This window comes from Capricornis sumatraensis, chromosome 1 (assembly GCF_032405125.1).
Source record: "Capricornis sumatraensis isolate serow.1 chromosome 1, serow.2, whole genome shotgun sequence".
Taxonomy (NCBI): Eukaryota; Metazoa; Chordata; class Mammalia; order Artiodactyla; family Bovidae; genus Capricornis; species Capricornis sumatraensis.
In genome coordinates, this window is record NC_091069.1 from 258,123,728 (window position 1) to 258,149,613 (window position 25,886).

At 43.1% G+C, this 25,886-nt stretch overlaps 1 protein-coding gene across 5 annotated transcripts in view; it reads left to right on the forward strand.

Annotated features, from left to right (window-relative positions):
• The first annotated feature begins 8,733 nt into the window (after window positions 1-8,733).
• CAPN7 (calpain 7) overlaps window positions 8,734-25,886 on the forward strand; it is a 49,220-nt gene continuing 32,067 nt past the window's right edge. For 3 of the 5 annotated variants that reach the window (XM_068988103.1, XM_068988274.1, XM_068988359.1), the window contains exons 1-6: window positions 8,734-8,835; window positions 11,012-11,120; window positions 18,187-18,344; window positions 19,912-19,979; window positions 21,974-22,174; window positions 24,098-24,184. In XM_068988103.1, coding sequence (XP_068844204.1) covers window positions 8,734-8,835; window positions 11,012-11,120; window positions 18,187-18,344; window positions 19,912-19,979; window positions 21,974-22,174; window positions 24,098-24,184 — 725 coding nt within the window. The remainder of the gene's footprint in view (window positions 8,836-11,011; window positions 11,121-18,186; window positions 18,345-19,911; window positions 19,980-21,973; window positions 22,175-24,097; window positions 24,185-25,886) is intronic. The other 2 variants (XM_068988186.1, XM_068988448.1) reach the window with 2 other exon arrangements.

A 25,886-nucleotide genomic window follows, 5' to 3' on the forward strand; every position in this document is an offset into this window, starting at 1 on the left:
AGATCAGTCCTGAATATGCATTGGAAGGACAGATGCTGAAGCTGAAACTTCAATACTTTGGCCACCTGATGCGAAGAACTAACTCAGTGGAAAAGACCCTAATGCTGGGAAAGATTGAAGGCAGGAGGAGACGGGGACGACAGAAGATGAGATGGTTGGATGGCATCACCGAGTCGATGGACATGAGTTTGAGTAAGCTCCAGGAGTTGGTGATGGACAAGGAAGCCTGGCATGCTGCAGTCCATGGGGTCGCAAAGATTTGGACACGACTGAGTGACTGAACTGAACTAAACTGAACCACAGATAGTGCTGCACTCAATATGCCAGCAAATTTGGAAAACTCAGCAAGCGCCACAGGACTGGAAAAGGTCAATTTTCTTTCCAAAGCCAAAGAAAGGCAATGCCAAAGAATGTTCAAACTAATATCCAATTGTGCTCACTTCACATGCTAGCAAGCTAATGCTCAAAATTCTTCAAGCTAGGCTTCAACGGTATGTGAACCAAGAACTCTCAGATGTCCAAGCTGGATTTAGTAAAGGCAGAGGAACCAGAGATCAAATTGACAATATCCACTGGATCATAAAAAAAGAAAGAGAATTCAAAGAATCCATCATCTATGCTAAAGACTTTCACTGTGTGGATCACAGCAAACTGTGGAAAATTCTTAAAGAGATGGCATTACCAGACCACCTTACCTGTCTTCTTAGAAACCTGTACGCAGGTCAAGAAGCAACAGTTAGAACGAGACGTGGAGTGACAGACTGGTTGAAAATTGGAAAAGGAGTATGTCAAGGCTGTCACGAGTTGACGAGGCTGTCTGTTGTCACCCTGACTATTTAACTTCTATGCAGAGTACCTCATGCGAAATGTTGGGCTGAATGAATCACATGCCGCGATCAAGACTGCAGGGAGAGAAATATCAATAACCTCAGACAGGCAGATGATACCCTTCTAACAGCAGAAAGTGAAGAAGAACAAAAGAGCCTCTTGATGAGAGTGAAAGAGGAGAGTGGAAAAGCTGGCTTAAAATTCAACATTTAAAAATCTGAGATCAAGGCATCTGGGCGCATCATTTCATGGTAAATAAATGGGCGGAAAGTGGAAACAGTGACAGATTTTATCTTCTTGGGCTCCAAAATCACTGCAGACTGTGACTGCAGCCATGAAACTAAGACGCTTGCTCCTTGGAAGAAAAGCCGTGACCAACCTAGACAGCGTATTTAAAAACAGACATTATTTTGTTGACAAAGGTCCATCTAGTCAAAGCTATGGTTTTTCCAGTAGTCATGGATGGATGTGAAAGTTGAACCATAAAGAAGACTGAGCGCCGAAGAACTTTGGTTTCGAATTGTTGTGCTGGAGAAGACTCTTGAGAGTCCCTTGGACTGCAAGGAGATCCAACCAGTCAACCCAAAGGAAATCAACCCTGAATATTCATTGGAAGGACTGATGCTGAAGCTTAAGCTCCAATACTTTGGCCACCTGACTCGAAGATCTGATTCACTGGAAAAGACCCTGATACTGGGAAAGACTGAGGGCAGGAGGAGAGGGGGCGAGAGAGGATGAGACATTTGGACGGCATCACCCGACTCAGTGGACGTGAGCTTGAGCTAACTCTGGAGGTAGTGAAGGTCAAGAAAAGCTGGTGTGCTGCAGTCCATGGAGTCGCAAAGAGTTGGACATGACATGACTTCAAGACTGAACAACACCTACAATAATTTAAAAAAAAAAAGAAAAAAAAGAGTAAATCAGTAACCATAAATATCTGTGTGGTTAACCTTCAAACAGCTGCAGTGCCATATGAAAACACACGGGGGCAGTGTGGTCTTATAAATTCACAAATCCATCGTGGCCGGTAATGCTTTGCGATTAACAGGATAAATTGTCCTACAAACCCTTCTTGTTTGGTTTTTGGCTTTCAGTTCTTAATGAACTTGTTTGTTTGGTGAGATGGCAATGTACTGCTGTGTCCACATAAGCCCTTTCTCAATTTTCATTACCAACCAGACTTCAAATTCAGGATCATCTGAGTGTATGTGCATGTAATTAGGATGTGTATAATATTAAGATGATCTAAAACTAGGAGATATGAGGGCATGTATATATAGTTAGGATAGATCTTAAAATTAGAATAAAGAAAAAATTAGAGGACAGAATTAGGATATCTGTATATTTCTGTGTACATGTATATATATATATACGTATTCTAATTTTGTCTTTCTTCTAATTGTGTGTAATAGATGTATAGCTTCTAATTTTAGATATATATTTTATTAGAATATATAATTAAGATATAAAATATATTACATATAATATGCAAATTACATATATACTCCACTAATATATAATTAACTTAGGTTATATAAAAAATTAAGATATGGGTATATAATTGGAATATATTTAAGATATGTAATTGAATTATATGGATATAACTGAGCTATATATACATTTGGGGATATAAAAATAATTAGAATATGTATGTATAATCAGGTTGAACTATAGGAAATTGAAGATTTCAGCAGATATTCAACTGTTTTTGACCTACAAAAATGGCAATTTTATATGCTCAAGCTTAATATTTCAAATGGACCAAAGTAATCACATTTGTCGTGTATGTGATTGTACAATCACATTTTGTACAATTTTCCCCTGGAATCTTTTGTTCTCTTTTCTAGCTCCAGTGTCCTCAATCTGTCAGTGATTTGAAAAACTGGTCCGTGATCATGTTGTGTGCAACTCTAGCCGGGAAACAGGAGCCAGTGATGGTTTTGCTCTTCCTCTGTGGGAGGTCACAGGGTGCTGTTTGTAGGAAAGGACATTACTTCATTTTTCCAATATAGGTAGACCTCATTTCATTACACTTCACAGATAGTGGGTTTTTTTTTTTTTTAACAAATTGAAGGTTTGTGACAACCCTGCATTGAGCGAGTCCATCAGCACCGTTTCTCCATCAGCATCTGCTCACTCGGCGTCTCTGTCACATTCTGGTAATTCTCCCAATATTATGAACTTTCTCATTATGATATCTGTCACAGTGACCTGTGATCAGTGATCTTTGATGTTACTATTGTAATTTCGGGGGTGCCGAGAACTGTGCCCGTATAAGGTGGTGAGCTTAACCCATTAATCTGTTATGTTCTGACTGCTCTCTCCTCCTCTCCTGAGGCCTCAACAGTATTGAAACTAAGCCAGATAACAGCCCTGCAATGGCCTCTAAGTGTTCAAGTAAAAGGAAGAGTCGCATGTCTTCATTTTAAATCAAATGCTAGAAATGATTCAGCTCACTGAGGAAAGCATGTCAACAGCCCAGACTGGCCAAAGCCTCCCTGGTAGCTCAGATGGTAAAGAGTCGGCCTGCAACATAGGAGACCAGGGTTTGATCCCTGGGTCGGGAAGTTCCCCTGGAGAAGGAAATGGCAATCCACTCCAGTATTCTTACCTGGAAAATCCCATGGATGGAGGAGCCTGACAGGCTTGGCGGGCTACAGTCCATGGGGTCACAAAGAGTCATACACGACTCAGCGACTAATACTTTCACTTTCATGGAGCCAAACAGTTAACCAAGCTGTGCATGAATACAAACGGAAAGTGCTTGAAGGAAATGGAAAGTGCTGCACCAGTGAACACACCAATGATAAGAAAACGAAACAGCCTTATTGCTGGTATGGAGAAAAAGTCTGAGTGGTCCGGATAGATCAAACCAGCCACCATATTCCCTTAAGCCAAAGCCTGATCCAGAGCAGGACCCCAACTCTCTTCAATTCTGGGAAGGCTGAGAGAGGCAAGGAGGCTGCAGAAGATAAGTTTGAAGTTAGCAGAGGTTTGTTCATGAGGTTTAAGGAAGGAAGCTGTCTGTCTCCACAATATAAAAGTGCAAGAAGCAGCAGCAAGAGCTGATGTAGAAACTGCAGCAAGTTATCTAGAAGACCCAGCGAAGGCATGCACGGAGGTGGCCACCCTAAACAAACCCCAGATAAACTCTATTCTCAGTCACAGCCTGCTGCTTTTTCAGTTAACAAACTCCAGCACCCCTCCCTCTGGGACATGGTGCGAGGGCCCCTGGGCAGATTTGAGTGCTGCTGCTCTGGGCCTCCTAGCCCCCAACTCACCCCACTCTCAGCAGTTACTAAAGGCTGTGTGAACTGTCTACACACAGGGTAGGCTGTCTGAGCCATTTTGTTTTTACCCCGGTGTGTGGCCAACAGAATCCTTACTATTTGTTGACTGAAGTAATACGTTACCATTACTGAGCGGGCAGCTTTAAAAAGAGCAATAGCATGCTATCACCGCTGCTGCTGCTGCTAATATTACACTTTCACTACTACGTTACTCCGTCTTCTACAGCAGCTCAGATGGTGATGTTTCCAAAAGCCTCTGCAAGCCTGGATTTCACAAGAATGCTTCCACCTGTGAAGTGTGTGTAGGAAGGGAGCCAGGGATTCAACAACAGCATGGGCTTCCTGAGCAGGGTTGTGACCAGTCTTCTGGAGCTCACCCCTCTCTCTGGGTCTCTCCCAGCTCTAGGGCGGAGGTGGGGACTCCCACTGCAGGGTGAGCGCATTTTGACCAAGAACTACTGAGTGCTTCAGTTCAGTTCAGTTCAGTTCAGTCGCTCAGTTGTGTCCAACTCTTTGTGACCCCATGAATCGCAGCACACCAGGCCTCCCTGTCCATCATCAACTCCCGGAGTTCACTCAGACTCACGTCCATCGAGTCCGTGATGCCATCCAGCCATCTCATCCTGGGTTGTCCCCTTCTCCTCCTGCCCCCAATCCCTCCCAGCATCAGAGTCTTTTCCAATGAGTCAACTCTTCGCATGAGGTGGCCAAAGTACTGGTGTTTCCGCTTCAGCATCATTCCTTCCAAAGAACACCCAGGGCTGATCTTAATGTTGAACAAATTCTGCCCTGGTAAATGTCACAGACAGACCTGATGGAGCACGTGGAAGTAACAGAGGGCATCCCGGGAGATGTTCCCTGAAGGCAGCTGTGATGAGGCTCCACCACCGCACTCTAGACAATCCAAGATTGCAGAACATAAGGCGGGCGTAAAAATATCAACTCTTTCCCTATATACTGGCAAAAACAATCGGAAATTGAAACTTAAAAAGGCATTTAAAATAGCATTAGAAATATGAAATGCTTAGAGGGAAACCTGTCCAAAGATGGATACGTAAGACCTGTGCCCTATGGAACACCGCTGAGAACAGTAAGAGATGACCTGAATACACAGAGAGGTTTACCATGTTCATAGATTGGAAGTCTAAGTGGGGCTAAAGACTGCAGATGCTTTGAAGCTTTGACTCCCTTTTACCCAGCTCTGTCTTACTCTCTCTCACTGTCTCTTGTCTCTTCATTGTGTCACTCCGTGCCTGGCATCAAGCAGGTGTTCAGCGTTCAGTGAATAAATCAACAAGGAATAAGGGAGTAAATGAGAGGGTACCAAGAGGGGTCACAACTGCCCAGGAAAGCTAGAAAAGCCCCCTACAAGGTGAGCTGGAGTTCCGCAAGCTGAGATGAGGGGCTGGGGACTAGACACAGAAGTCCTCTTACGAGCAGTTAAAACTGTCATCTGCTGTAGCTTGGGGATCCGTTTCTACCAGGGCTGCAGATACCTTGGAACACACTCCGAGCTCCTGTTCTGAAGGCCCTTCTACCCTCTGTTAAGGAATTTCTATATCATTGTTCAAACTCAAGATGGGAAAGGGCACATTGAGTATATTTAGTAGGGGAGTTCATTCAGTCAACATTTTGAAATACTTATTTAGCACTTGCACCAGACAAAAGCTTGGACTTAATTCTGGGATAAAGCTGGTGAAGATAGAAACCATCCCTGCTCAGTTATAAAACTGTTATAGCTAATGATAGGAACCATCTTTGTGCCAAGCAGAGTCGAATTCTCCACCTGTGCTGTTTACAACAGTCTGATAAAATAGTTATTATTCTTAACTTCAGTAAACATGAAGGGACAGCTAAAACACACATTTAGAATGCACAGTGTGATCGATTTTGACATCACCCACCAATAAGACATAAAACATTTCCATCATATCCAAAGTTTCCCTTATCCCTTCTCAGTCATTGATGTGATTTTGTCACTGGATGGGACCTCTCTGAGGGCCTGAGAGTGGGCCCTTGTCGAACACTCAAACGAATTGTCCAAGGAGCTACGGTACTGACAAAGCAAAAGACTTTATTGAAAAGTGGCGCTGGAGCGGAGAGCAGCATGAAGGAGACCAGGAGAGCTGCTCTGCCTTGTGGTCCGCAGCCTCAGGTTTTCTGGTGGGTGGGGTTAGGTGAGCTGGGATTGTCTCTGGCCAGTCATCTTGCTCATGCCCTCATTCAGTCTGACGCAGGGCCCTTCCTGATGGCACGTGCATCCCTCAATCAAAATGATTTCCAGCATGAGAGAGTCTGGGAGGTTGGCAAGAGATTTTATGGACTGGTCTCTTCTCCCCTTCTTTGGAGGAGGAAATGGCAAACCACTCCAGTATTCTCGCCTGGAGAATCCCATGGACAGAAGAGCCTGGCAGGCTACAGTCCAAGGGGTCACAAAGTCAGATGCAACTGAAGCGACCAACACACACTTCTCCCCTTTTCGGCCCCTCCTGGGTTTTCCCCAGGTTGGTTTTGGGCCGTTCTTTGGCTTTATGTTCTTTGAAGCATCCTGAGATAGGAGACTTAAGGTGTTATTATGGTGCCCAGTCACGGCAGGCAGTGTTGGTCAACTGTTCCCTAACAACTTCTCACATTATTGGTAAGATTTGTCTTTGCCGGTGTTCCTTGCAAACAAAGTAATGCAGTCTGTTCTCTCACATCTTGCTTCTTTGACTTACAGTGAATTTTGAGTTTTGTTCACATCACGGTGTCTTTCGTTTTTGTTGTTATTTATCTGTTTTTTGGCTGCACTGCGTCTTTGTTGCTTCGCAGGAATGTTCTCTAGTTGCAGTGAGCAGGGGCTACTCTCCAGCTGCCGTGCTAGGGCTTCTCATTCTGGTGGCTTCTCTTGCTGTGGAGTACAGACTCTAGACACCACCTGGGTTTCAGTAGTTGTGGCACACCAGCTTAGTTGCTCCCCAGAACGTGGGGTCTTTCCCGACCAGTGTTATTGAAGGAGGAGAGAAACAGGCCATGCTGACTCCATCTTGAAAAAGAAGGAACCTCCTCCATCTTGCACTTTCAGTGAGCTTTGGACTATGTGCCTGGTAGCCACGGGCATAACATACCTACGGCTGAACCGGCCTCCCGGACTGATAAACACCAGATTCCATACTAAAATTCCCCACCACCAAAAAGAATGTAATAATCCCCTATGTAGTCAATAACCTTTATAATCTTTATGGCACGCACTGGTATAGGCTACAATGTATAACCAGCTGACCCTTCTGATTGTGAATCATGGCTGTGACCTGACTGTATCTCCCTTTAACACTTTTCAGGCTAGGTTTAACGACTCTGGGGATGTGGGCTTGAGCAATACACCTAAGGTATATAAGGTTTTCACAAAAGTCGCTCGGGGTTCTTGGCTAAGAGGAGACTCTGCCTTGGGCCCACTGGTGTGATAAACTGCACTCCACTATCTGCACTGTCCTTCTGGGTGAGTCTGTTTCCTGGAACGCGAGGCTACAACAATACACCCTGTGTCCCCTGCACTGGCAGGCAGATTCTTATCCACTCCACCAAATAGGAAGTTCCTTTATTAGTATTGCTGAAGTCAGAGCTTTAAGAGAGAAAGAAATTAATCAGATAATCACCTGTGTCATGACAACAGCATTAAAGTTAACCTAAGGATAAGAACACAAGAAAACGTATTACCTTGCTTGACAATTCACTCAATACCATACACTCGGGGAGGTACACAAGATTAAGACTCACATGATTAGAAACCTTATAAAAGTATAACATAAGGACCCTTTGTCCTTACTTCACTTCCCTCATTTAAAAAAGTCAACTCAGATGAGGGCGGGAAGCGCAGCTCATCTTCCCTGGATACTAAGTAGGAATGATGCTAAAGCTGAAACTCCAATACTTTGGCCACCTCATGCGAAGAGTTGACTCATTGGAAAAGACTCTGAGGCTGGGAGGGATTGGGGGCAGGAGGAGAAGGGGACGACAGAGGATGAGATGGCTGGATGGCGTCACTGGCTCGATGGACATGAGTCTGAGTGAACTCCAGGAGTTGGTGATAGACAGGGAGCCCTGGCATGTTGCGATTCATGGGGTCGCAGAGTCGGACACGACTGAGCGACTCAACTGGAGACCAGGCTCCCTGAGGCGCATGCGCGCCCGCTCCAAGTCTGGCCAGCAACAGTCCTCACTCGCACAGTTCCGTCAAGAGGTCGGTGAAGCTCGCGGCGGTGCCTACGTGGCGCCGCTTGGGCCTGCCCAATCCCCGGAGCCCTGGTGGTCACGTGCACACGGCGCGGCGCATCCGGGCCCCGCCCACCGCCCGCGCCCTCCGCCGAGCCGGGGCCTCCCTCAGTCGCCTTGGCTCCCAGAACACCTGCGCGGGCCCGGCTGCGCCTGCGCATTGTGGCCGGTGGGCCGGTCGGGGAGCGCGGCGGCGGCGGCGCGAGGGTGCCGGTGGGCTGGGAGCCCGGGGTGGGCTGTTGGCCGTCCTCCCTCAGTCGGCGGAAGTGAGCTCCGGCTCGCCTTCTGCGCGACCCGGGACCTCTCGCGGCCCCTGGTCGAGCGGCGGTCGGCGACGCAAGGAGGGTTCCGGCGCGGGGTGGCCATGGACTCGGCGGCGCTGGAGCGGGACGCGGTACAGTTCGCGCGGCTGGCGGTGCAGCGCGACCAGGAGGGCCGCTACGCGGAGGCCGTGTTTTACTACAAGGTGGGCCGGGGGCGGGGCCGGGGCTGGGGGCGGGGCCGGGGGCGGGCCACCTCGGGCCGGGGGCGGGGCTGAGGCGCCAGCCCGTCGGGGGCTCGGTCGCGGCGGCGGAGGCGATCTCCGGGCTCGACGCTCCTGAGGGCGACGGCGGGGCCGGGCGCTCGGCTCCACAGACGTGCGCTCGCCGCCACGGACGGGCCGGAAGCACGCGGGAGAGCGCCGCGAGTCAGTGAAGAGGAAAGCATTGCGCGTCCTGGTGCATGACTTCCACACGTCTCCATCCCCCCCAGTGTCTGTGTACACATCCTTTTTAAAAAAGAAACTGGGGTCAGATTGTCTGTGCTTTTTTTAAAGCTGTTCATTTCATTTGAACTTTTAAGAAAATTACGAATTTTTTAAAAGTTTCCGGATATGACTTTGTTATCAATGATAATATTAAGGGCTAGATGCATGGTATCCCATTATGTGGGTATGCCGTCGTTTCTTTACAGACTCTCCTGGCCATTTTAATGTGCATTCTGTTTCTTCAGCATCGTAATATCCTTGTAGCTAATGCTTTACACGTTTCTGTGATATTTCTTTTGGATAAATGGCTGAGGCCAGAATTAGAGCCCGCCCCCTCCCCCCGGTCCACTGTCTGCTCCCCAGTTCTGAGGATTTGCAGACGCACACTTCTCCAGCCCCAGTCGTGGCCCATCCCCACTCCGGTGGAGGGAGCTGTATCCTCTAAAGACCGTCTCCTTTTCTTTTAGGAAGAATGTCAGGCTTTGAAAATACAGTGGTAGTCATTTTTCTTCTATAAACCTGTATGCTACCAATAATGTGTAATTTTCTTTTCTCAGATTAATGTTTGATTGCCTTCATTTTACAACCTGTGTTTAAAGACTTCTGTTGTGTTTCAGAGCCATTCTTTTTGAACTTTTCTTTACAATTTCATAATGGTGGTATTTCTTTAAAAGTAGGACTGTGTTGTATTAGTTTTGTGAAATAGTGACAAATGTTCCTAAGTAAACATAGTGCCATATGAAATAGCTTTTTCTAAAGTGAAAGGAAATCCTGTGCAGTGCCTTCTGTTTTGCTGTAGAATTACGTACATGTTGTTATGAAGAGTTTCTTTTCCTGGAGAGAATCAGCAGAGTGATGGTGTTTCTATTCGTGTAAACTGTTTCAGATATTTAGTGTTTTCGGTCTTCATGCTGTTCTCTTTGGGATTCCTTGTTAATCACTTTCAAGTGTAAATGAAATGAGCAAAGTAAAGTTGATACCAACAGTTACAAAAACTGGCTACAGTATTTACATATACAGTTATATTTTCCTCCCTTGAAATATCTGAATTGCAGGATCTGAGGAGAACATATCTTTTCTACCCCCAATTTCCATTTGGATCAAAATTGTACTCTTCTTATTGATTTTGTAGGTTCAGAGAAACGATTCCTCCAGTAACTGGATTCAAAAAGGGATGGCTTCTTTGGATCCAGATATTGAGGCATGAGGTTCCTTGAAATGTGTCCATTTAGATGACTGCAGGGAAGGAGGTGGTGCTGAGGGGAGTCTCTCTGTGGTAGTGCTGGTCACCCTCCTGGAATGGTGATGGCGAGAACGGAGACTTTTCCTCACTAGCACAGCCTGACTGGCCAAGGAGGTCATGGAATAACTGGAAAATGGATCCAGGTGTTCTTAATTAAAGTTTCTTTCATTCAGCTGAAATCTGCCTTAAAATGTCTCCCTCTTTGACAATGTTTTCTTTGGAGAAAAAACTTTGCTTGCCATAGTGAGACAATTAACGTTTATAATCGTTTGTTGATATTTATGAGTATTGTCTGTTCTGATGTTTTCAGGACTCAGATCACCTTTTCACAGTATGTAGTTTCATCTGACCTACTGCATTGAGAAGAAGGAAAACAACGTAAATCACAGTTATTCTAAGATGTTTAAAATCAGCCCCTTCTATTTGACTTTGTAAAGTTTCAACAGTCTGAGAAAATTGGGAGCATTGAGAACTGAAAGAAGTAGTAAAGGACTATATTATTCATTTACTTTATGAAAAAATTTTCTCGTATCTTAAAGACATTCTTGTTTTATCATTCCTAGAAACCAACCGTGAGTTAGAAAGTGGTAAAGAAAACTCAAATTGTAATTCATCTGTTAGAGTCCTTTGAATTCTTTTTTTTATTTTTAGGAAGCTGCACAAGCTTTAATTTATGCTGAGATGGCAGGATCAAGCCTAGAACATATTCAAGAAAAAATAAACGAGTATTTGGAAAGAGTGCAGGCCTTACATTCAGCAGGTTGGTAAAGACTGCTAACCATGTCACTATTTTTTTTTTCTTCTTTCCTATCCCATCTTACTCTTCCCTTATGTTTCTCTTTCCTTTTTGTTTTCATCTTTGATTCTTGATCTTCACTTGTTTGCTGCTCATTCCTCTTCTGGTAATCACATCTTTGAAAATCGTAATATGAAAATAAGTGATAGATCTGTGAAGAGGAACCTCAGAGATCATGTCATGTGATATCCTAATTTCCCAGAAATGGACATGAATCATCTGCATTCAAACAGTGTATCATTGGCAAAATCGGGATTAGAATCCTGTTAAAATCTGCCTTTAAATATCTGTCACATGCCCTCTCCTGTTATTAAAATAAAATGACTCTCTCTTCAGTGTCTAAAGACATCAGCAGTGGGTTCACAGTCTTTACTGCATCAGTATCCTCAACCTCAAGACCTTAGCTAAACTCTTATTTTAGAGAGTTTGCCAACATATCTTGGGAAAGTGACATGTAAGCAGAAACCTGGAACAACCTGTTTGTTTTTGTAAGCCTCATGGCAAATGCTGTGGCACAAGTTCCCAGGCTTAATGTTCATAGTTCTGTTAGAAGTAAAAGGGTTCTTGGCAAAATCTGTTGTTTACATGGTAGGAAAGAAAATGATCATCTGTTGATATTTTGTTTCAAGAATATATTCATGTCACTGAGGACTCTTTTTTGACCTTTTTTTCCCTGTGGCTGTCTAATAAAGCCACAAACTTAGAGAGGTCTTAGTCAGCATTCTCTGACAGACTTTGTGCTACTTTCTACCACTTACTCTGAACAGATAGTAGAAGTTATAACCAGCTTATAGTTAAGATAAAGTAGATTTAATTGTTGGGTTTCTTATTATGACAATCCCCTTACAGACACAGTATTTCCTTTTAAGACAGTGCCCAGAAACTGCATGCATTGACAGGTGAACTATTTGTGTCAAGCTCTCACTTGATACAAATTTATACTGATGCATATATTCAAAATACCATGGAATTCAGAGACACTTCATTTTCCTTGCTAAGTAAATGAAGTTTTTAAATTTATAAATGTGATGTTTATATGATACTCAGATGCAGAATGAGATAGCCCTAATCTCTTGAAAAATGAAAACTTGTCAGTAAAACAGAAGTAAAGGATTTTTAGAGTGTAACATACCTTAAATGTTTTGCCAACTTTTTGACCCATTTTGTTCAGCAAGTGAAAAATAATCTGTAGGGAATTAAATGATTGACTTAGTTATCATTTCATGCAGAAGAGTTCTTTATCAAATAAAAATCTTGTTCTTAATCCCAGTTTTTAAAACAGATAGAATCTGCTGACAGTCAAGAAACTTTGAGAGATGACATGACTTTGTGGGTAGGGAAGGTAACCCAGTTTGAATTTCACTAGTGAAGTATAAAAAACTCAAGACTTGGAATTAAAAGATCTAAGTTGAGTCCTTGCCCTTCCACTTATAGCTGTGAAACCATAGGCTGGATAGTCATTCTCAACTAGAATCAGTTTTGCCTCTCAGGAGACATTTTACATTGTCTGAAGAGATCTTTGTTGTTTATATTAGGGGTCAGGGTGTAGTATGCTGCTAACATCTGGAGGGCAGGGACAGTGCTACAGGGAAAATTCTAAAATGCATAGGACCGTCCACAGCAAAGAATTATCCAGGAGAAAATGTCAGTAGGGCCAAGGCTGACATTCAAACCTTAAGCTGAATATTTTAACATTCATTTAATAAATGGGATTAGTATAATACATGGCTTAAAGAGATATTACTGAGGATTATAGTTTTTTTAAAAGATCAAGCACAATTTTGAGACAAAATTTAAAGCTTTTTTTAAAAACATTTATTGAGATATAATTCACATACCATAAAATTCAACTTTTTATAGTATACAGTTAAGTGGTTTTTAGTGTATTCCCAGAATTGTACAGCCATCACCACTATCTATCTGCAGACATTCTCATCACCCTAGAAGAAACCTCTTAACCGTTAGTAGTCACGCCCCATTCCTCCCATCCCCTTGGTGTTACTAAATTTGTCAGTCGTATCCAACTCTTTGCAACCCTGTGGACAGCAGCATGCTAGGCATCCCTGTCTTTCACTATCTCCTGGAGTTTTCAACTTCATGTTTATTGAGTCAGTGATGCTATCTAACCATCTGTCTCCCCCTAGGCCCTCAGTTCAGTTCAGTCGCTCAGTCGTGTCTGATTCTTTACAACCCCAGGAATCGCAGCACACCAGGCCTCCCTGTCTATCATCAACTCCCGGGGTTCACTCAAACTCATGTCCATCAAATCGGTGATGTCATCCAGCCATCTCATCCTCTGTCGTCCCCTTCTCCTCCTGCCCTCAATCCCTCCCAGCATCAGAGTCTTTTCCAATAAGTCAGCTCTTCGCATGAGGTAGCCAAAGTACTGGAGTTTCAGCTTTAGCATCATTCCTTCCAAAGAAATCCCAGGACTAATCTCCTTTAGAATGGACTGGTTGGATCTCCTTGCAGCCCAATGGACTCTCAAGAGTCTTCTCCAACACCACAGTTCAAAAGCATCAATTCTTCGGCTCTCAGCTTTCTTCACAGTCCATCTCTCACATCCATACATGACCACTGGAAGAACCATAGCCTTGACTTGACGGACCTTTCTTGGCAAAGTAATGTCTCTGCTTTTCAACATGCTGTCTAGGTTGGTCGTAACTTTCCTTCCAAGGAGTAAGCATCTTTTAATTTCATGGCTGCAGTCACCATCTGCAGTGATTTTGGAGCCCAAAAAAGTAAAGTCAGCCACTGTTTCCACTGTTTCCACATCTATTTCCCATGAAGTGATGGGACCAGATGCCATGATCTTCGTTTTCTGAATGTTGAGCTTTAAGCCAAGTTTTTCGCTCTCCTCTTTCACTTTCATCAAGAGGCTTTTTAGCTCCTCTTCACTTTCTGCCATAAGGGTGGTGTCATCTGCATATCTGAGGTTATTGATACTTCTCCTGGCAACCTTGATTCCAGCTTGTGCCCAGGTTTCTCATGATGTACTCCGCATATAAGTTAAATAAGCAGGGTGACAATATACAGCCTTGGCGTATTCCTTTTCCTATTTGGAACCAGTCTGTTGTTCCATGTCCAGTTCTAACTGTTGCTTCCTGACCTGCATACAAATTTCTCAAGAGGCAGGTCAGGTAGTCTGGTATTCCCGTCTTTTTCAGAATTTTCCACAGTTTGTTGTGATCCACACAGTCAAAGGCTTTGGCATAGTCCATAAAGCAGAAATAGATGTTTTTCTGGAACTCTCTTGCTTTTTCCATGATCCGGCGGATGTTGGCAATTTGATCTCTGGTTCTTCTGCCTTTTCTAAAACCAGCTTGAACATCTGGAAGTTCACAGTTCACGTATTGCTGAAGCCTGGCTTGGAGAATTTTGAGCATTACTTTACTAGCGTGTGAGATGAGTGCAGTTGTGTGGTAGTTTGAGCATTCTTTGGCATTGCCTTTCTTTGGGATTGGAATGAAACTGACCTTTTTCAGTCCTGTGGCTACTGCTGAGTTTTCCAAATTTGTTGGCATATTGAGTGCAGCACTTTCACAGCATCATCTTTCAGGATTTGAAATAGCTCAACTGGAATTCCATCACCCCCACTAGCTTTGTTCATAGTGATGCTTTCTAAGGCCCACTTGACCTCACATTCCAGGATGTCTGGCTCTAGGTGAGTGATCACACCATCGTGATTATCTTGGTTGTGAAGATCTTTTTTGTACAGTTCCTCTGTGTATTCTTACCACCTCTTCTAATATCTTCTGCTTCTGTTAGGTCCAGACCATTTCTGTCCTTTATCGAGCCCATCTTTGCATGAAATGTTCCTTGGTATCTCTAATTTTCTTGAAGAGATCTCTAGTCTTTCCCATTCTGTTGTTTTCTTCTATTTCCTTGCATTGCTTGCTGAGGAAGACTTTCTTATCTCTCCTTGCTATTCTTTGGAACTCTGTGTTCAGATGCTTATACCTTTCCTTTTCTCCTTTGATTTTTGCTTCTCTTCTTTTCACAACTATTTGTAAGGCCTCCTCAGACAGCCTTTCCTTTCCTTGGGGTTGGTCTTGATCCCTGTCTCCTGTACAGTGTCACGAACCTCCGTCCATAGTTCATCAGGCACTCTATCAGATCTAAGCTCTTAAATCTGTTCCTCACTTCCACTGTATAATCATAAGGGATTTGATTTAGGTCATACCTGAATGGTCTAGTGGTTTTCCCTACTTTCTTCAATTTCAGTCTGAATTTGGTAATAAGGAGTTCATGATCTGAGCCGTAGTCAGCTTCCGCTCTTGTTTTTGGTGACTGTATAGGGCTTCTCCATCTTTGGCTGCAAAGAATGTAATCAATCTGATTTTGTTATTGACCATCTGGTGATGTCCATGTGTAGAGTCTTCTCTTGTGTTGTTGAAAGAGGGTGTTTGCTGTGACCAGTGCATTCTCTTGGCAAAACTCTATTAGCCTTTGCCCTGCTTCATTCCGTATTCCAAGGCCAAATTTGCCAGTTACCCCAGGTGTTTCTTGACTTCCTGCTTTTGCATTCCAGTCCCCTAGAATGAAAAGGACATCTTTTTTGGGTGTTAGTTCTAGAAGGTCTTGTAGGTCTTCATAGAACTGTTCAACTTCAGCTTCTTCAGTGTTACTGGTTGGGGCATAGACTTGGATTTCTAAGGTATTGAATGGTTTGCCTTGGAAACAGAGATCATTCTGTCGTTTTTGAGATTGCATCCAAGTGCATTTCGGACTCTTTGTTGACTATGATGGCTACTCCATTTCTTCAACGGGATTCCTGCCCGCAGTAGTAGATATAATGGTCATCTGAGTTAAATTCACCCATTCCAGTGCATTTTAGTTCGCGGATTCCTAGAATGTCGACGTTCACCCTTGCCATCTCTTGTTTGACCACTTCCAATTTGCCTTGATTCATGGACCTGACATTCCAGGTTCCTATGCAATGTTGCTCTTTACAGCATCGGATCTTGCTTCTATCACCAGTCACATCCACAACTGGGTATTGTTTTTGCTTTGGCTCCATCCCTTCATTCTTTCTGGAGTTATTTCTCCACTGATCTCCAGTAGCATATTGGGCGCTTACTGACCTGGGGAGTTCCTCTTTGAGTAGCCTATCATTTTGCCCTTTGATACTGTTCATGGGGTTCTCAAGGCAAGAATACTGAAGTGGTTTGCCATTCCCTTCTCCAGTGGACCACATTCTGTCCACTGTCCCTAGGCCCTAGCAGCTACTAATCCTGCTAATCTTTAATCCTAATAATCTATTTTCTGTTTCCATGGATTTGTCAGTTCTAGATATTTGTTGTAAATGGAGTCATCCAGTACGTGGCCTTTTGTATCTGACTTCTTTTATTTAGCATAGTATTTTTAGCATTTGTCCTTGTGGTAGCATGTCTCATTTCTTTTTATGGTTGAATAATATTTCATTGTGTTAATATACCACATTTTATTTATCTGTTCATCAGTTGGTGGACGTTGGCTTGGTTCCACCTTTTGTCTGTTGTGAGTAATGCTGTTTTTGTGTGGACATATTTTTTCAGTTCTCTTGAAACCGAGAAGTAGAATTACTAGGTCATATGGTACCTTTGAGCATATCAGTGGCTCAATGGTAAGGAATCCACCAGCACTGCAGGAAACTCGGGTTTGATCCCTGGGTCGGGAAGATCCCCTGGAAGTGGGCATGGCAACCCACTCCAGTATTCTTGCCTGGAGAATACCGTGGACAGAGGAGCCTGGCAGGTTACAGTGTATAAGGTTGCAAAGAGTTGTACCTGACTGAAGCGACTGAGCACGCATGCACACACGTGGTCGCTTTATGTCTAACTCTGAGGAACCGCTAAACTGCTTTCCACAGCAGCTATACCATTATACAATTATACCAGCAATGTTCTTTTTCCTTCACAGCCTTATCAACACTTGTTATTTTCTGTCTTATTTTAGCCATCTTTCTGGGGATAAAATGGCATCTTACTGTGGTTTTGATATTCATTTCCCTGATGAGCATCTTTTCATGTGCCAGTTGGCTATTTGAATATCTGCTTTGGAGAAATGACTATACAGATTCTTTCCCCATGATATAAGTCAGGGTTCTCCAGAGAAACAGAACCAGTAGGGTGTACATAAAGAGATTTATCACGAGCAATTGTCTCATGCAGTTATGGAGGCTAAGACGTCCCACTGTCTGCCCTCTGCGAGTTGGAGACCCAGGAAAGCCAGTGGTGTGGTTCAGTCTAAGTCCAAAGGCCTGAGAAGCAGGGGACCTGATGGTGTGAGGTGCAGTCCAGGGCCAGGGAAGACCCATGTGCCAGCTCCCACAGTCCTGCAGTAGGCAGGTTCTCCCCCTCTGCCTTCTGCTCCGTTCAGGCCCACAGTGGGCTGGATGATGCCCACCCCCGTTGGGGAGGGCACTCTGCTTTCAATACCAACTCTAAATGCTAATTTCATTCAGAAGTGTCCCCATAGGCTCCCCAGAAATCTTGTTTAGCTAAACAACTGGGTAACCTGTGAGCCAATCGAATTGACACAGGTTGATGAGATAATCACCACACCCGTTTTAAACTGGATTTGTCTTTTTGTTGTTGAGTTATAAGAGATATTTACATATTCTAGATGAAAGTCTCTTATGGATATGTATCTTTATATTAAAAACAGAAGCACTTATGTCTAACAGCAATAAAAATATAGCTTACTCTGGACCCTGATGAATAGGAAACAGCATGAATTTTATTATCAAGGCCTAGTAGATTATATAATTATTGCCTGTACTAAAAAAAATTTAGAACATGATTGAGTTTATTTAGATCTAGTGTTTTCTAAGTTTAGTCTTGTTTTTTGTGGGGAGAACGCTAATGTTCATTTTACTTTTTTAAATGATGAAAAGTGTTAGTAGGGACAGAGAAGAGTTCAGGGAAAATTTAAAGATTTCTTGCTAAGTTTTTTACATGAAGGATTACAGAATTTTGGTAGAGTGTATTAAAATGACATGTTGTTCCCTGGATGTATATGTAGGTATGTGGCTTTTTTCTGATCCTAGTGCAGTCAAAGAGTGCAGATCCTTTGAAATCAAAACATCAGTTGGACTTAGAGCGTGCCCATTTCCTCGTGACACAAGCTTTTGACGAAGATGAAAAAGGGAATGTTGAAGATGCTATAGAACTGTATACAGAAGCTGTAGATCTCTGTCTGAAAACCGTATGTATAATAATACTTACAGTTTAAGTTTGGTGGAATTGTCCTAAGAAATTTCTCCTTACTAGTGCATTTTATGTAACAATTCATTTAAAAAAAATCCTATTATTATAGATATAACTTAAGTTATATCTTCATTAAAAGATAATGGGATATGTATATATGTGGCTGAGTCCCATGACTTTTCCATGAAACTATCACAACGCTGTTAATTGTCTATACCCCAATACAAAAATAAGTTTTTAAAAAAAGCTAATGAAGAGTAGAATTAATAATGGATTTTTAACACCTTATAAGAATTTGACAGGGTTAATTGAATCACTTGGCAATTGTTTTTTTAAATTACAGGTAGCATTTTTGACCATCTTACACTCCTGTAACTAAAATTAACTTATTACAGGAAGAATTCATCACAATCTGTGAATTTAAAATAAAGTTCCTGTGAGAGGGATGAATTAGGAGTTTGGGATTAACATATACACACTACTGTATATGAGATAGATAAACACCAAAGACCTACGGTGTCACACAGGGAACTAGACTCAATATCTTAACAATAATCTATAGTGGAAAAGAATTTGAAAAAGAATGAATGTGTGTATGTATATAACTGAATCAGCCTATTCTACACCTGAAACTATCGTAAATCAACTATACTTCAACTTTTTTAAAAAAGGGAAAAAAATTGGGTTCGTCATAATAAAAAAAATAAAGCTCTTCCCCCTTTTATTCAGTTTGATACACTAAGAAATCAGTTAGTGGTTTTGGAGAGCTGTATTAATTTACAGTATGGAGTCTGCGTGCTGAGTGGTTTTATTCTTTCCTGAGGAGAAGCAGTCAGCTCTGAGAGGCATCTGGTGTGTAAGAGTGAGCAGTGCACTGATAGGAGGGTGTGAGGCAGGAGAGAGTGGGGTTGTCAGTATTCCGAGGGCCAGCTGTTTGTCCCAGGTCTCTTATCCAGAAGAACCGTCTAGCCTCATTTCTGTAGGTACCTGAGACTGCTGGTAAGTGCTGGGGGTTTCCGTCTTAGTTACCTACAGTGCAGCATTATAATTCGACGTCTGCACGCGCAGCAAAGTGATAACCACCGCAGGTCTGGTTACCTTCCATCCCATGCACTTGACCCCCTTCGCCCATTTTGCCCGTCCCCAGCCCCTTCCCCTCTGGAATCCACTAATCTGTTCTCTGTGTCTGTGCATTTGGTTTATTTTGTTTATCTGTTTTGCTTTCAGACTCCACGTATAAGTGGAGCTCTGAGGTCTTCTGACCTTTCACTTAGTGCGGTAACCCCGCTCTGCTGGGGCTCCCGCCGCCCAGCCTTCTGCAGCACCGTGATTTTTCAGTTGTGTCCCACTTACCGCTCGTCCACATTAAGTGGTCTTAGGGTTTACCTCAGTGATGAGTTTCAACACAGTTTTAAGTGATACCTTTAAGGATAAAAATAAAGTGTCTTGGTTTATTCTCATAATGTTTACAAGTGTAATGTGCATTGTAAGTTTCTTATTCTTAGAAATATCATGGATCAAGCAGATTAATATGCTTCAGAATGTCTCTCTCTCTTTTTCTTAAGTCTTATGAAACTGCTGATAAAACTCTGCAAAATAAGCTGAAGCAGCTGGCTCGGCAGGCACTAGACAGGTGAGTTTGGCTCCTCAGCTTTGGTCCCTGCAGCGTACAGTGTGACGCGTTTATCCGAATGTATGGGGGAGCTCGTGGTAACAAACCTGACATCCAGAGCAAGTCTCCCTTCTTTCTCTGCGTGAATTTGCTCCTCCCTAATTCCCTGCTGCTTTTTTTCCCTGTGTCATTTTGCCTTATTGGATGGCAAACTCCCTAGGGGAACCGAGCTAATTCATCGCTGTGTTCTCATCCCTCCTCTAAACTCAGAAAGTAACAAATCAGTCAAGAAATGTTTCACTTAGTTTTTGCGGTGTCTAAAACAAAAACGGTTATGGTATTTAAAATGGAAGACTTCCCTTGTGTTGTGTAATATGAGACTTCCGAAGAGAAAGCTTGAAGAGAGCCTTCCAGAGCCACTACGAGAAATGGAGACGTTGAGAATGAGCCAGCCATTCACATACTGCACATCGCATATGCGTGAAGCTCCCTTAACTCTTTGCTGGAATGTGGGCTTTTCACTAAGGCCTGTGCTCACCATTCTGTTTAAAATTGAAATCTCCTCTGGTACTTCCATCCTGTTCGCTCTGTTGGAATATTCTTTCCCATAACTCTTTACTGTTTTCTAAGGTATATAAAATTGATCAGTTTGTCATATTTGTTATCAGTATGTGTGTCTTTTCTAACCCCTGCCCTCCAAATATAAGCTCTGTGAGGGCAGAGAATTTCGTCTTTGTCCATTGCTGTAACGAAGCACCTAGCAGAGTGCCAGACATCCAGTATGTGCTCAGTAAATATTGGTTGAGATAATGAGTATGTTTGCACAAGAGAATTATACCTCTTGTACAGACAAAGCATCATAGAGGAAAAGAGTGGAATGGCATTCATAGCTACAGCCTGAGTTAGTACAGTACCTCCTTCTGAGGCTCAGACTGGGGAGCTGTGCTACCCCCAGCCCTTCTTTTGCGTTGAGATATAGGGCTCACCCCTCCTTTTCATACTGTCGTCTAGCATCATTTGTTTCTCCAAATTCATGGAGCTGTGGGCACTTGACATACCGTCAGCTTCTCCCTTTTGATGTCTGTCACCAGTCAGAATCACGGATGGCCCCTGCTACCTGTGTGGGTAATTCATCTCGTATTCTCTGGGTGCGCCCTCAGCACAGGGACACGGGCCAGTCACGAACGCTTCCTGTGAGGATTAGTTCAGAAGAATGGATACACTCTAGGGAGAAGATAGCATGACGTTTTTATTTGCATACAGTTTCAGAGTGTTAACAAAACTGCTAAATCGCACATAAGGACCTCAGATTAAAAACTTCCGTCTTTTAGCTTGTTAGTTCTTTGACAGGACAAAGTCCAAAAGCCTTTAAACGCCAAGTGAGGTCTTCCGTGCTCCAGTCCCTGCCCCGGCCTCGTCTCCTGCTGCCTCGCTTGTGCACTGTTCACAGGGGCTCCCTGTGTTCTCTTGAAATCAGTGTACCCCGCTCCACTGTTTCACAGATCTGCGCATTTGCTCATGCTCTTCTCTCTACTCAGAACCCTTCCCAGCTCCCCAGGTCAGAGTTTTACCGCCGAGTGCAGCCCAAACGTCAGTTTGGAAAAACACTCCCTGACTTGCCCTCTTCCCATCATTAAGTTAGTAACTTCTGCTGTGCACTCGCTGGCGTGGAGCGCCTCCAGCCTCACGTCCCACTTCTGATGCAACTGTCTTTCCCTGCAAACCTAGGGGTGCCTTGAGAGTAGGGATTGTGTTCTATACATTCTTATATCCCCCTTACCTTTCATAGGATCTGATAATGCTCTAAGTGCTTAATTACGGTTGTCAATAAAATGCTTGCAAAAATACCTTACCTCTGGGAGTAGCTTAAGTAGTGAACTATTGACTAGAATGTAAGAATTTTAGATGGTAATTACCTTAGGGATGCCTGACTGTTCTCAGAGTAAATACTGTGTTCTGAAAAGCTTAAATGTGAGGAGAAAAACTAGAGTGGTGTTTTTGTGCCTCTATTACAGAGCAGAAGCATTGAGCGAGCCTTTAACGAAGCCGTCATGCAAAATCAAGGCAGCAAATACAAAGCCAAAGCCACCTCCGACGAGAGCACACTTTCCACTGGGAACTAATCCCTTCCTTGAAAGACCTCAGCCATTCATAAGTCCTCAGTCATGTGACGCACAGGGACAGAGATACACAGCAGAAGAAATAGAAGTTCTCAGGTGAATCGGTTTATGATTTGGTGTAATGACCAACTTTGTTAACATCAGTGCAGATAACATTATGCTCTTTGGGTTTGATGAGTCATACATCTTTGTTGTAATATGTCATGCTATTATCATGTAATTGTAAACTCACACAGTCACAACTTGAAATGTTCTTTTATATTTTAGTATTTGCATTTCCTCTAGATGTTTTTTTTTTTCCCTGAAAATCTTAACACTCTTCAGAGTTGAATAATTTTATGGGGCAGAGTAGAACTGTGGCAGCCCTTTCATCACCTCTGCAGCCTTGTGACCAGAGCCCTAATTGCTACCTTGATACAGCAGTCTAGGCCGGTCAGCAAAGGGCAGCCGTACGCTTTGAATGCCTTCATATATTTCTTAAAAGGGTTGCAAAAAAGAAAGCAAAAAGAGCCAGGATATGTGACAGAGACCTCATTGCAAAGCCAAAACTGTATACTTTCTGGCCCTTAACAGAAAAAGTTTGCCGTCACCTGGGCTGGGAAGCCAACTCAGTTCTGGAAGCAGCTCCAGGCGATACTAAAAATGCAAAAGAACGAGATTGTGGAAACCTTTGATCGCATCCTGAGGCGGTGCGGCGGCTCCTCTCCTGGGCTCTGAGCATCAGCCAGCTTAGAGCTGCGTGTATCGTCAAGTTGCTCTTTCTTCTTTTTTTTTTTTTTTAATTTTAAAATCTTTAATTCTTACATGTGTTCCCAAACATGAACCCCCCTCCCACCTCCCTCCGCATAACATCTCAGTGGGTCATCCCCATGCACCAACCCCAAGCATGCTGTATCCTGCATCAGACGTAGACTGGCGATTCAATTCTTACATGATAGTATACATGATAGAATGCCATTCTCCAAAGTCATCCCACCCTCAAGTTGCTCTTTCTGTTAGTCTCCTGCAGTTGTGCTGGAACGGTTCCTTCCTCTGCAGCAGCCACCTGAGGGCATTTTTCCCTTTTCCTGCTGAAGATTTTACTTCTGCTCCTAGAAAAAATGGTGCTGTCTGCCTAGAAAAAATCGCTTTTGAAACTAACTACACAACACAAAGCGGGACAAAAAGAGTGGTTTTGGACCTGAGACACAAGTTAATAACTGTCCAGCGCTTTGGCTACCCAGTCCACGTGCTCCCTTCTGCACACGTTTGAAATTCCACACTACTACAGAACAGCTCTGAGTTTGTACCTAACAGGACGCAGCTGTCCTCCACGCAAGTGCAAAGCTCTCCCCATCTCAGGATGAGGATACACACAAATGTTACATTCGTGTGTTAACTAGCCCTCAAATTCAGTCATAGTCTCACTGCATATTGTTACCTGGAGGCTAACTTGTGAAGTTACTCTGCAACGCCTCCTAAATAAAATGCGGGGAAGGAACAGAAGGAAATAGCTAATATGTACAAATAAACATGTGACCCAAAACAGGGAGAGAATATACAAAGCTCCTACAAGCCACGCTTAAATTTGTCAAGAGGCCGTAACTCTTATCTGTGCCTCTTTCTTCGTCACTACCCATTCCTTAGTCTCATAACCAGAACATATAAAGAATTTATTTCCAAGAATCCTTTGAATCCTCAAAGCAACCAGGCAATTGCTTTCTTTCTCTAGGCTGAGGATACAATTCACTTTGTGTCCTGGGGACAATTTCATTGCCTCTGGTGTAAGCCTATTTTGAGATAGTTGTTTTGTTGTAAAGGATGGTAGTCTCAAAAGAATAACTTTGGGATTAAATTGGAGTAATTGTTTTTTGGTATTCAACTATTTCATGAAAATTTTGTTCAAATAAAGTTACCAACATTACATGAGATTATCAGTTTAATTTTATTACAATGCCATACCTTAAATTTTAATAAGTTTAAATAAAATTGATGATTAATGTTGACATTTACTTTAGATTTTTTATTATTTTTTAATAGGACAACATCAAAAATAAATGGTATTGAATATGTTCCTTTCATGAGCATTGATCTGAGGGAACGTTTTGCTTATCCAATGCCTTTCTGGTAAGTAAGCACTATTGCAATTCTTACTTTCAAAATTGTTATAATTTTTCAGTACTTTTCCCATCTGCTGAAGTCCAATTAAATCCATAGCCTTGAAATTAAAATTTATAATAAAAATTCTGAGTGGAAAAGAGTCAAGGCTGAGGGAAGGAAGCAGGACCACATGGCAGGAGTGCCTCTGGCCTTTTCCTGGTGACAGGACTGTGGGTCTTCTTTAGGCTAGGTTATGTCTAACATAGATCCTAGTATAAGAGAAGTGAGCAGTGAATAAATATTTGTCTAATTTGTCTTGGACCACAACAAAAATGCAAGTCAGCCACGGCATTGCAATGGAAAGGTGGGGAGAAATGACAAGGTTGTTGTTTACTAAGAAGATCCAGTTCAGAAACAGGGTTCATTATGAAGGTGTTAGCATAGCCTTCCAGAACAGTGGCAGCTTATGTCAGGAACCTTAAAATCATTGTTTCAGGACTCCCAGGTTCTAGTCATCCTAAGGAAATCAAAATTGGGCCAAAGATGTCTATCATAAGAGCGCTTATCAGAGTGTTTGTTACAGCAAAAAATTATCAAAACAAACTTGGTATCCAGAGTGCTTGAACAATAGCATGTTCATATTATTCTGCTACATATTATGTTATCTACAAAAAAAATAACTCTTTGAACAATATAGGGGAAATGTTTGTAATATATAAATTTTAAAAGATGGAAAATTATGAATATATAATATCCAAATTTTATTCTTTTTCATGTATTATAGACATACAGAATGAAATGATGTAAGGTGATAGGTCAAAATGTTTACAGTGGTTATCTCTGCTGCTGCTAAGTTGCTTCAGTCATGTCCAACTCTGTGCGACCCCATAGATGGCAGCCCACCAGGCTCCCCTGTCCCTGGGATTCTCCAGGCGAGAACACGGAGTGGGTTGCCATTGCCTTCTCCAATGCATGAAAGTGAAGGCGCTCAGTCGTGTCCAACTCTTAGCGACCCCATGGACAACTCTTAGCGACCCCATGGACTGCAGCCCACCAGGCTCCTCAGTCTATGGGATTCTCCAGGCAAGAGTACTGGAGTGGGGTGCCATAGCCTTCTCCGGTGGTTATCTCTAAGCAGCAAAATTAGGTGATATACTTCGTAAACCATTTTTATTTTTTAAAATTTCTGCCATTAGCCTATTTATTATCAGAAAGCATCAGGGAATTGAATGCTTATTGTGCACAGAATACATAAAGACTATAGAAACAAGGCCTGATCTCACACATCCGGTGCTTGTCGTTCTTGGAGGGGCAGAAGGTAGACGTCTCAAGGCCAGAAGTTACCAGCATGAGGTTTTCACTCAGGCACCTGTGTGATACTGGTGGTTGATCTGGATCTAGGAAATGCTTGTTGGCGCCCCACTCCAGTCCTCTTGCCTGGAAAATCCCATGGATGGAGGAGCCTGGTGGGCTGCCGTCCATGGGGTCACGAAGAGTCAGACACGACTGAGTGACTTCACTTTCACTTTTCACCTTCATGCATTGGAGAAGGAAATGACAACCCACTCCAGTGTTCTCGCCTGGAGAATCCCAGGGACGGGGGAGCCTGGTGGGCTGCCGTCTATGGGGTCGCACAGAGTGGGACATGACTGAAGCGACTTAGCAGCAAGACACTTTCAGCACTAACATCAAGGGCACAGATCCCAGACCCATGCTTTCCAGCGTCATA